Genomic DNA, 11,785 nt, shown 5'->3' with positions numbered 1-11,785 from the left:
CCAATCCGGAATGATTTGATTTGTTTTCTGGGTGGTTTGTGTGAGAGGCTTGACAGAGGTGGGAGGCTCCTCTTCCGTACATTGTTATATTTCAAGTTGCGGTTATCAGTCTTGTTTTGTTTTAACGTGCGTCTTTGATGCGCACTCACGACACGGCCTGCTTCATAAACAAATCAAATCAAATCGATGTCTCTCACCAGACGTAGGAACTACGAAGTTCGAAACCTTGATGACTGGTTTGCCCTTTGGTAGTCTTGTGTCCATTTCCGGCTCATAGTGCTCTGCCTTTCGCTTGCTTCGAAGCTGTCACTGAGTGTCTCTACGGCCATGTCTTGTGTGTCACACACTATCCAGTCAGTCATCCAACGGCGAGGTTGGAATAGTGCGATCAGGGTTTTGTTTTATTCCAGCTACAAGGTACTGGCACATCCCCGTACAACGCACTGGTTCGGCGTAGGTCATGTATGTGACCCGGTCGATCCGGATTGCCGCCTGTTGAAGGCAGTGGCAGAAGACGACGTACGTTCGTGGCTGAGGGCCTGTGTGTGTCTCTCTCTCTCTGTCCCTCGCCACTAAATAACAACCAACTACAAGACAGACATGCTTTAAGCGGGGCTATGCTCGGCTTTCCTTTGTGTGAGACAGGCCCCCTCTCTGTGACACTGGAGTCGTCTGCAGCTGAGTAGTAGGCTGCGTGTTTGGATACCCAAAAGGACTGACCGAGTGACCGAGCGAGCGAGTGAGTGCGTGGGGAGGGAGGTAGGATGAGGTACTGTAGAGAGAGAGAGAGGTGTCTGGAGGTCAGCCTTGAACGCTAATGAGACTAACCTAACCCAACCCACTCGCCCTGCCTCGCCAGCTTTTAGGTGGTGGGGACCGTTTATTATACGAAGGGGCGGGACTTTGGGGGGGGACTTGGGGTCGCCCGTGCTGTTTTTAGCATTTGAGCAATCTGATACGGGCTCGCTGCATGGATACGTAGATACAGACGACGGGATGCCTTCGCATCTGCAATTGCCACAGTGGATGTTTTCTTTGTGTGTCTCTGGGGACTGGCTGAGTAGTAGACTCGGGGGTTATTTGGGAGGTATTCTTGTGGTGGATTGAAGCAGGAGGAGGGTTTGAGAGTCAGAGTCAGACCCAGACTCAGACTTCTGTAGCAACGAGATCCGACGCGATCGAGGAGGGCTGTGCGTTTACGGGGGGTGCAGGGTATCTCTGGCAGTGACTTTACCTCCTGTGCGTCAGTGCGTACGTGTGTGCGAGTGATTGTATCTGTGGTGTATTTGGTGGTCCCCTTTGCCCCTGCTTGGCAGCCCAGCCAGTCCCGCTGGGGGTCGTCACTCACTATCTATCAGCTGTGCGCAGGGAGCAGCAGAGCAGCAGAGCAGAGACCAGCAGAGAGGCAGAGAGCAGAGAGCAGAGCAAGTTGCAGCAGCAGCAGCAGCATTACACACAGTACGTACTTACAGGGATCGGCAGGCCAAGGAACCTTGGAAGGTGCAACCAGACACGAAGGCTGTGCCGTCCCTCCTAACGAAATCAACGACAATTTGCTGCTTCGGCTGCTTCGCCTTGGCCTTGTCCTGTCTTTTGCTTACCCTCACCTCAGCTGCCCACGCCGCGATAGACTAGCCTACGACACATCCCCGAGCCGTCTTTCAACAACCAGTGCAACGCCGCATACCTATCCCATCCCATCCAATCCATCACCACCACCATTACCTCCCTCACCTGCGCGCCCTCTTTCATGCCCTCTCCAGTGAACCCTCCCCGCTGCCTCCCGGATGCCGCGCAACGTCATTTTGCGCGCTCCTGACTCCCGAAACGCCAATTGCCATGGCTGGCAAACCTCCTTACGGGGGTCCCTCAAAGCACGACAATCTGCTGCTCGACCTTGATGACCAGCCCGTCTACAGCCAGGGCCAGCGCTCTGCCCTGAACGACGACGATCTCCTCGCCTCAGACGCATACGACCACGATGGCGCACAAGGACGCCCTTCCGTCTCCTACGACGACTTCGTTGGCGCCGGCCAACCATCACATCAACCCCTAGCATCACCAACACAATTATCAACACCACCCAGCTCTGCAAGGCCCGCTGGCCCATATACCGACGGCGGGAACAGGCAGTACAGCCAGACCTCCGAGCTGGGCAACTACCAGCGCTACGCCGACGACGACATCGACGAGTACGCCGAGGACGGCGCCCACTACTACCAACATGGCAGCGGGTCAAGCGCACCGGGCGGCTATCAATCGCAGGGCAGGAGCACTGCAAGGAATAGGAATAGCGTGCTGGGCCTCGGCGGTGGCATCGTGGGCCGGGCCAAGAATATGTTGGGCATGGGGCAGGGCTACTCCGAGATGGACCTCCCGCTGACCGAGCCGGGCGCGCAACGAAACTCATCCGCGATGGGGGCCGACGCGCAGAACAAGTCGGGCAAGAAATTCGACATGGGAAACTTCAAGTTCGGGTTTGGGCGCGGCAAGCCCGACCCTTCGACCCTGGGCCCGCGCATCATCCACCTCAACAACCCTCCCGCGAACCAGGCGAACAAATACGTCGACAACCATGTGTCCACCGCAAAGTACAATGTCGCGACATTTCTGCCCAAGTTCCTCTTTGAGCAGTTTTCAAAATACGCAAACATCTTTTTCCTTTTCACTTCCGCGCTGCAACAGATACCCAACCTCTCTCCCACAAACCAGTATACCACCATTGGACCCTTGATTGTCGTGCTCTTGATCTCGGCCGGCAAGGAATTAGTCGAAGACTATCGGAGGAAACAGGCCGACAGGTCCCTGAATATGTCAAAAGCTCGGGTGTTGCGCGGATCCGAGTTCACCGACACGAAATGGATCAACGTGGCGGTCGGTGATGTTGTCCGGGTCGAATCTGAGGAGCCATTCCCCGCCGATCTGGTCCTGCTTGCTAGCTCCGAACCGGAGGGTCTTTGCTACATCGAGACCGCAAACCTAGACGGAGAGACGAACCTGAAGATCAAGCAGGGTCTGCCCGAGACCGCCGCCCTGGTCAGCTCGAGTGACCTGGGCCGGCTGGGGGGCAAGATCAAGTCCGAACAGCCAAACAGTAGTCTGTACACATACGAAGCGACAATGACGATGCAGGCGGGAGCTGGAGAGAAGGAGCTGGCCTTGAATCCGGAGCAGCTTCTCTTGCGTGGCGCAACGCTTCGTAACACGCCATGGATCCACGGCGTTGTTGTTTTCACTGGCCACGAAACGAAGCTCATGCGCAATGCGAACGCCGCTCCCATCAAGAGGACCAAGGTGGAGAAACAGATGAATCTCTTGGTACTGATGCTCGTCGGCACTCTGCTCATCCTCAGCATCGTTTGTACGGTCGGTGACCTCATCATGAGGAGTGTCGAGGGCAGCGCTTTGGGATATTTGGAGTTGACCGCCCTCAGTAACGCTGGCCTGGTCGCTAAGCAGTTCGCCCAAGACATGGTCACGTACTGGGTCCTCTTCTCTGCGCTTGTGCCCATTTCCCTGTTCGTCACCGTCGAAATGGTGAAGTACTGGCACGGAATCCTCATCAACGACGATCTTGATATGTATTACGACAAGAACGACACCCCTGCCAATTGTCGAACCTCTAGCTTGGTGGAGGAGTTGGGAATGGTCGAGTACGTCTTCTCGGACAAGACAGGCACATTGACCTGCAATATGATGGAGTTCAAGCAGTGCTCGATTGCTGGGATTATGTACTCGGATGATGTACCAGAGGACAGGCGAGCTACTGTTCAGGATGGTGTCGAGGTTGGTATTCACGACTTCAAGACGCTCCGTGAAAACACGACATCACACGAGACAGCACCCGTTATCGAACACTTCCTGGCCCTGCTTTCGACCTGTCACACAGTTATTCCTGAGAATGACGGCGCGGGAAACATCAAATATCAGGCTGCCTCGCCTGACGAGGGCGCCCTGGTCGAAGGTGCAGCCATCCTCGGCTACAAGTTCTTTGCGCGCAAGCCTCGATCAGTCATCATAGAGGCCGGTGGGCAAACTTACGAGTACGAGCTTCTCGCCGTTCTTGAGTTCAACTCGACGAGGAAGAGGATGTCGACGATTTTCCGATGCCCAGATGGGAAAATCCGATGCTATTGCAAGGGTGCCGATACTGTCATTTTGGAACGACTAAACGATAACAACCCGCATGTCGAGGCGACGTTGCAGCACCTCGAGGAATACGCTTCCGAGGGTCTGCGAACTCTGTGTCTCTCCATGCGCGAAGTCCCCGAATCGGAGTTTCAAGAGTGGTACGGCATCTTTGACAAGGCGTCCACGACCGTTGGTGGAAACCGTGCCGAGGAGTTGGACAAGGCCGCCGAGCTCATCGAGAAGGACTTCTTCCTGCTGGGAGCGACCGCTATTGAGGATCGGCTTCAAGACGGGGTTCCCGAAACCATTCACACCCTGCAACAAGCAGGCATCAAAGTTTGGGTTCTCACTGGTGACAGGCAGGAGACTGCCATCAACATTGGTATGAGTTGTAAACTCCTAAGCGAAGATATGATGCTTCTTATCGTCAATGAGGAGACGGCTGCTGCTACTAGGGACAATCTCCAGAAAAAGATCGAGGCCATCAGGACCCAAGGCGACGGGACGATCGAGACGGAGACACTGGCCCTCATTATCGACGGAAAGTCACTCACCTATGCCCTCGAGAAAGACATGGAAAAGCTATTCCTTGATCTGGCTGTTATGTGCAAGGCCGTCATCTGCTGTCGTGTCTCCCCGTTGCAAAAGGCGCTCGTCGTGAAAGTGGTCAAAAAATATCAGAAAGGGGCCATCACCCTTGCTATTGGCGACGGTGCCAATGACGTCTCGATGATTCAAGCCGCGCACATTGGCGTGGGTATCAGTGGTCTGGAAGGTCTCCAGGCGGCCCGGAGCGCAGACGTGTCGATAGCACAGTTCCGTTTCCTCCGCAAGCTGCTACTGGTACACGGCGCCTGGAGTTACCACCGTGTGAGCAAGACAATATTGTTCTCGTTCTACAAGAACATCACGCTGTACCTGACACAGTTCTGGGTAAGCTCTATCCGCTCACATAACGCTCGTCTCATCCGCTAATATAGAGAACAGTATACATTCCAGAACGTGTTCTCTGGGGCTATTATTTACGAATCCTGGACGCTCTCCCTTTACAACGTCTTCTTCACCGTCTTGCCTCCATTGGCCATGGGTATCCTGGACCAGTTTGTCTCCGCCCGTCTTCTAGACCGCTATCCTCAGCTATACAACTTGGGCCAGAGCAACCAATTCTTCCGTCTGCGAGTATTCGTCGCGTGGATCGCTAATGCCGTATACCACTCACTCATTCTCTACATCTTTGGCGTACTTCTCTGGCCATGGGACCTTATCCAGGGTGACGGAAAGACGGCTGGCCACTGGGTGTGGGGCACTGGCATGTATGGTGCGGTCCTGCTCACTGTGCTGGGCAAGGCTGGCCTTGTGACGAACAACTGGACAAAGTACCACGTGATAGCGATACCTGGTTCGATGGCCTTTTGGATCGCCTTCATCGCGGCCTACGCTACTGTCGCTCCTATGGTGAAGGTGTCCGAGGAGTACTACGGCACTGTCCCGCGTATCTTCTCCAGCCCAATCTTTTGGCTACAGATATTGGTGCTGCCGGTGTTGTGCCTGCTCAGGGACGTCGGATACAAGTATGCCAAGAGGATGTACAGACCCCAGAATTATCACCACATCCAGGAGATCCAGAAGTACAATATTCAAGATTACAGGCCCAGGTACGTTTTACTCCTAAATATTTACAGAGGAACAATTTGCTGACGATTTGTGCCCAGAATGGAGCAATTCCAAAAGGCAATCCGCAAGGTACGACAAGTACAGCGCATGCGCAAGCAGAGGGGGTACGCCTTCTCGCAGGCAGACGAGTCGCAGACTCGCGTGCTTCAGGCGTACGACACGACGCAGAACAGAGGCAGGTACGGAGAGATGGCCTCGTCGAGACCACATTAGAAAGCGGTAATGATAAAAACCGGGGGGGGGCCAACAAGGGGGAAAAGTTGCGAGCAACGAATTCAATCATCTATCTATCTCCGCGCCCTCCCCGCTCTGTTATAATGCACCTTGCACGATGATGACGAGACGGAGGTTCCCACATAGTAGGAAATCCCACATGACGACCGGCAAACAAACAATCAAACAAATAAGCAAAGAGGCATGGACAAGATCGATGGGCTTTGATCATTGTTAAAGAGGGGGCGATTTGGGTTGAGGATGGGGACTCGTTCGCGTTTCTCCCTCACCTCCCCTTTCCCCCTACTCTGAGGCGCAACATTCCTGGATGGATGGTCCTTGAACTTTGCCACATTCTTGGTGGGGTTTTTTTCTTCTCTTCTCTTCTTGCTTCTGTTGTTTTCTTGTGGTTGTTATTATTTATTCCCCCGCGGGAGTAGTAGGAGTAGGGAACAAAGTTTTTCGAATGTGAAAAAATCGTTGTCTTTTTTTGCGGGCATTTTGTGGCGTGTGTGCATGCTTATAAGTGTTCATGTGTGTATGTGTCTTGATATAACAGGCGGGCGGGCGGGCGGTATGAGATGAACTGGGATGGGGTTGAATGAGATCCGTGACCTGTGGACTCATGGTTTGCATCGTGGTTTCTTGTGTTGACTTGTAATCCTCTGAAAAGTTGCTGTTAACAAAAGTCCCAGAGAAGACCGGCCCGACCTCATGGGTACCGGCTACTCCTGCATATCTCCTTTGCATTCTTGATCCTGTCGAAAGTAGTACATAGACCTTCCTAGTCCTCAGCGATCAAGTTGTCTTGCAACAGACAAGCAAAGCCACTGGGGATATCGGCCAAACCGCCAGCCGCGTCGCCTCCGAAGACATTGGCAAGGTCGGCCATCAGCCTCTTCAGGTCCCCATGACGAGCCATTGCCACCAAAACTATCTCTGAAGGTGACAAGACAATTATGTTACATGCCGTAGATGGTCAAGATGTCGACCAGACCTGGATCAAGCAAGTGCGAAGTTCAAAATGTACCTGATGAGCGTACCAAAATATACCATGATTCAAGTCACGTGTCTCCCAAGACTGGAAGACAAATCCAGGCAAATGAATATTTACATCGAGTTATACTCCTTTTTATCTTGCAGTGCCATCAAGAAAAGATTACTTAAATTCACGTTGCATGTACTAGTGTAATACTGTAGTTAAAGCCAGGGGTAGTGTGGGTCCGCCTGTTTGGATAGCCCCATAGGTAGCATCTGTTTGAGCCGTAGTCTTACGATTCAGCCCATGATCCTTGACAGCAGGTCTCTATGGCGGCCGACATACTTTACTTCTACCATAAGCCCTAAAAAGACGATGGAGTGCTTGTTGGCCGCTGCAGCCTGCATGGAACAGTACTGTGTATATCTATGACGCCTGTTGTAATCTGGCCCCAGTCCAATTCGAGGCTCCTCCTTCAAGGATGTACTCCTGGTGCGGGTAGATCAACGCTTGTCGCCAACGCAGACAACTAACAGACGAGACTGCCCGGTCGTGGATAAGTACTGCAGCCGCCCCATCACACTTATCCCGGCAAATAACAAGATCGACTCCAACACATCACAGTTGGCTCCTCAACAAGTCCACTTCGATTTGCAGCTCATCTCTCGTTCTCTTTCATTCCAGGTCACGGAACACACAATGACTTACTCCGTGCTAATACTCGCCTACCGCAAGCCCGGCACAACGCCGGAACAGTTTCGCGCGCATTATGAAGGCAAACACATGCCACTAGTCAAAGAGATAGGCGGAGAGTATGTCCAAACATTGCAACTCCTCATTCTCCACAACAACTCCCTCAACAAATTTCCTTCTGCGGTTTCATCAGCCAAATAAGATACTCTCTCCAACACATCGTACATCCCGAACCATAGCAATGTCCACATACGACTGACGCTGAACTCCTAGACACTTCCCTCTAAGCCATACGCGGCGGTACATCCACCGCACAGAGGGTAAAACCGAGGACACCGAGCGCAATGCCAACTTTCCGGCGACCGTCCTCATGGGCTCCCAGGCCGACTTCGACTACGACGCCATCGCTGAGCTCACCTTTGCGGACGCCAGTGCGTTTCAGACCTTCTTTGGGCTCTATCAGCAGCCGGAGAATGCTGCGCGGATCGCAGCGGACGAGGAGCAGTTCCTCGATCGCCCACGAAGTAAGTAGCTAATTATCTATTCAATCTGCACCACACCGGAGAAAGACCTTCAGACACAGGTCTTCGGATAATGAAGTATTTGCTGATTGGGAATTCAGTGTCTGTTGTTGTTGTCGGAGAGACATTGTCTACGAATAAATAAATGGTTTCGGCATTGGAAGCAAAGGCTAGCTTTTACAATGTCAACTTGGAAAGTCTAAAATTGTTAAGTATCAGGTAGCAGTTTACGAAAAAAGATGACTCTCTCTTGACATTGATTCAATTCAGATTACTGGGAAATGTAAATTGACAAGTCCTGCACCATTCCAAATTTAGGACAGGCGCTTCATTTGCAGCGCTCGGCCGTTAACATGGCTTCACCCACTCGCCTCGAGGCTTGAAGTTTGACCACCAATATCGTCAAAATGATGCTTCTGTAGAAGGTCTCGAGGAATGTGGTGTTAGAAAAGAAGATGCCATTCATGACACTGACCAATTACTGATCGGAAGCGGATTTCTTGACAAAACCAGGCACAGAGCTTCATTCATCGTCCAGGATATGGGTGAAGGTAAGCTCTTCGATTGACCGTGGAACAATCAAAGCAATTGTTTGAATGTAGAGGGTAACCTGATGGTGTGAATGTGGATGCAGGGGTTTCCTCCAGCAGTGACTTCACTTAACCCACATCAACCTCACCACTTACACGAAGGAAGCTACGAGATGCAAACACACCTGCTTGCCAGCTCGAAAATCATAATTGCAAACGGTGTGTTAAAGGAATTGATGCGTGAGATCAAAGGTACTGTGATTCACTGTCCAAGCCTCGAGTCAGACCCACAAAGATTCAACACCAACATAGAGCTGTGAGTGGATGGTTCCTAATTTCACCAAAAGGAACAACTCCAATTGACTGAGAACATTGACAGCAGTCTCTCAGAGCCTTAAAAGAGCCCCTGCGAGAGTTCCTTGGTCAGAATCCTTGTCCAAAGCTGCACTTCGACCTCAGCCAGGCGACAGCATCGCCACCATGGAGATGATGGAGCACCCCGAGACAAAATCAACTGAGCCCTGTTCAACCGATATGCTGTTCACCCTGCCCGCAGAGCTTCTCCAGCTCATCTTTTCAGACGTCGGCACGGAGAACTTCCGTCAAGATGTTCGACGCCTCGCCGTATGCAAGAATTGGTACTCCTTTGCCAGACCGATCCTCCTGCGCAACCTTCGCCTGCAAGTGACAGATCTACGACCGATGGTACGCGCCATGAGAGGAAACAAGAAGCTCGCCGCGGCGCAGCAAATGACAACATCTATCGACCTCACAATGGATCCGCTGCCGTTCAAGACACAGATCGATCAACAGAGAGCTCGGGCTACCGCAAACCTCCACGAGGTAGTGTCTAGGCTCAAGAGCCTTGATGCGCTGCGCACGCTGGTCATCTGCCCAAGTCTGGACAAGTGCGCAATGGCCAGCCAGGTCTTCTCGCGAATCAATACCCTCCATCAGTTGACATCACTCGAGATTGACATGGTGAACGTTGAATTTCATGAGGAGACACCGGTACACCTCTGCGACTTCATCAGCCAAATGATCCCCAACCTCAAGAGTTTGCGATGCCGACTGCCCTATATTTGCACTGCCCTGCTGGATACGCTGCCTGGGGACCTCGAGGAGCTCATTATCAACACCAGCTTCACGGAGCGTCAGTGTGATGTTGATACTTTTTTTCATCTCTTCTGCCGCCATTGCCGCGATTCCGTTATCACGGGCACTCAGATCAATCGCTTAGAGTCGCGTCTGCTGGAGTTTGTGGAATCCATGCGCAATCCCAAGATGGTTAGGCTCATCTACAACGATCCAAGCACGCAGAGCACATACGCCTTTGACGCTATAGAACAGCGGCGACTGTATCTGGGGGGCGACCCCGTTTGGGACGCGGATGATCTAGGGCTGCCCTCGGAAAAGTTCGGTGAGAATTTCGAGAACCACTTTCAGGCCATGCACTTGCAGTTCCTGCGTTTGTCTTCGTGATGCCGTTGGGTACATTGCCTACGAGCACTTCATCTTCATGCAAACTCACCCTTCACCACGTGCTCCTCCTTGATCGGAGTTCACCGTATCGAGGAACGAAACGGCGCCTCTGTATCAACCTGACGGTACTTGGACAAGACGGTACCTACGACACGCCAGCCTCACTCCCGCAACAACCGCTGCTGCGGTGCATACCAAACGGCACCAGCCGAGTCAGACATCGTCCGGTCATGCAGTGCTATGTCGCATTCCTAGCCCTCGCGAATTCTGGTGTCACAATTGCTGCCCAAGCTACTCGATAACGAATCTGACATCGAACGGTAGCCAGCCGATTTAGCACCAAGACTGCCGGCCGGGTTCTTCAGGGGTGGTAACATTGGTCTCGGGCTTCACCGTCGCCCTGACCTAGCATTAGCCGCATGGGAGGATATGGATGTGTGGATTCTGTCGAGTACTGCATAAGTCTTGAGACGATGTCGTCGTCGGTATCACCCCGAGGTTTTAGCAGACAGGCTAGAAAGTCGAATGTGAAACTATCATCACGCAGACGTCACCTTACACAAGTGCGGCGCCTATTCAGCAGAATACACGTGGTGGATCTTGGCTGACTCAAGCTTTTGTTCTCGCTGTCTCAAGTGCCCACTTAGACTACTGTATGTGCTGGGATTGAAATTTGCTTCATCGGTCGATCGTTCCGATCAGGACATGCAACTTAATCTGATAGCATGTCCAAAATTCCCCGTGCTTCGCAAGGTTGTCTGCTGATTAATGATGGCAACTACTTACTTACCTAAGGCATGGAGGCCAGAAGTAATAGCGATCGTGAAATCAAGGAGTCCCAATTTGACCCGCAGCTACACCTCCTGACCACAACTCCTTTTGTGTAGTGCTTGGGCCAGCCAACTTCTCCCATCGTACTTAGTGCCAATTTGAGCTCTTGAGCCGCAAAGATCCTAGTACCACAATAGTGTCAAAATGAAATTCTCTTCTGTAGAAGGCCTTACAAATTGAAAATACACATTTATTGACCAAGACCATGCTCTTTAAAGCCTCGAAAGTCAAGTCGCTTGTGCAAAGCAGAAGCACAATTCCAGGAGGTATGAACAGATATTCAAACACTCAGCACTTGGAGTGAGGGCAGCATGAGCGAGTAATGTCCTGATCCAGCTCCTATTACAAGATGGAGACCTGGTCCCAGTCAGAAGAGGCAACCTAGGTGATGGGGAGAGGCGGTAATGAGTTCGTGAAGTATGCTCCGATAGTGTGGTAATTGTGCCAAGTCTGAGTTGTCGGAGTTGGTTCTGTTTCGGGAGAGCCAAGCACTTAGTTTAATGGCCCAGGTGGGTGCCGGCCCTCGTAACCAACACCCTGTTCCTGACCAAACTTAACAGTTAAGCTTACTGCCCGTTGATCTCCCGAGAGCTAAACAACCGGATGGGCTTACTCAAGAGGCGTGACTGGTTGGACATAGTGCCTATTGGAGGGAAAATTTGAGGCTGAAACAAAATGAAATTCGAACTTGGCAACGCGAGGAAAACACGCTCACTGCGGAGGATCGTGTT

At 52.2% G+C, this 11,785-nt stretch overlaps 2 protein-coding genes across 2 annotated transcripts; both read left to right on the top strand.

Moving 5' to 3' along the window:
* Window positions 1-1,839: 1,839 nt before the first annotated feature.
* On the top strand, window positions 1,840-6,961 carry J7T55_007773 (uncharacterized protein; the record flags this gene model as incomplete). The annotated part of the gene is made up of 5 exons (XM_053134456.1): window positions 1,840-5,064; window positions 5,119-5,786; window positions 5,844-5,984; window positions 6,714-6,736; window positions 6,807-6,961. The coding sequence occupies 5 exons, from the start codon at window positions 1,840-1,842 to the stop codon at window positions 6,959-6,961; spliced, it is 4,212 nt and encodes a 1,403-aa protein (XP_052987746.1).
* A 735-nt stretch (window positions 6,962-7,696) lies between these two features.
* J7T55_007772 (uncharacterized protein) lies at window positions 7,697-10,525 on the top strand (the record flags this gene model as incomplete). Its single annotated transcript, XM_053134455.1, has 6 exons — window positions 7,697-7,809; window positions 7,964-8,214; window positions 8,704-8,762; window positions 9,201-9,894; window positions 9,982-10,209; window positions 10,362-10,525. 6 exons carry the CDS (start codon window positions 7,697-7,699, stop codon window positions 10,523-10,525), a joined length of 1,509 nt encoding a protein of 502 aa, XP_052987745.1.
* Between the last annotated feature and the right edge of the window lie 1,260 nt (window positions 10,526-11,785).

The sequence above is a fragment of the Diaporthe amygdali genome (genome assembly GCF_026229845.1).
Source record: "Diaporthe amygdali strain CAA958 chromosome Unknown NODE_45_length_313557_cov_64_577745, whole genome shotgun sequence".
Lineage (NCBI taxonomy): Eukaryota > Fungi > Ascomycota > Sordariomycetes > Diaporthales > Diaporthaceae > Diaporthe > Diaporthe amygdali.
Note: the sequence above shows the minus strand (reverse complement) of the source record. Positions and strands in the feature narration are given on the sequence as shown.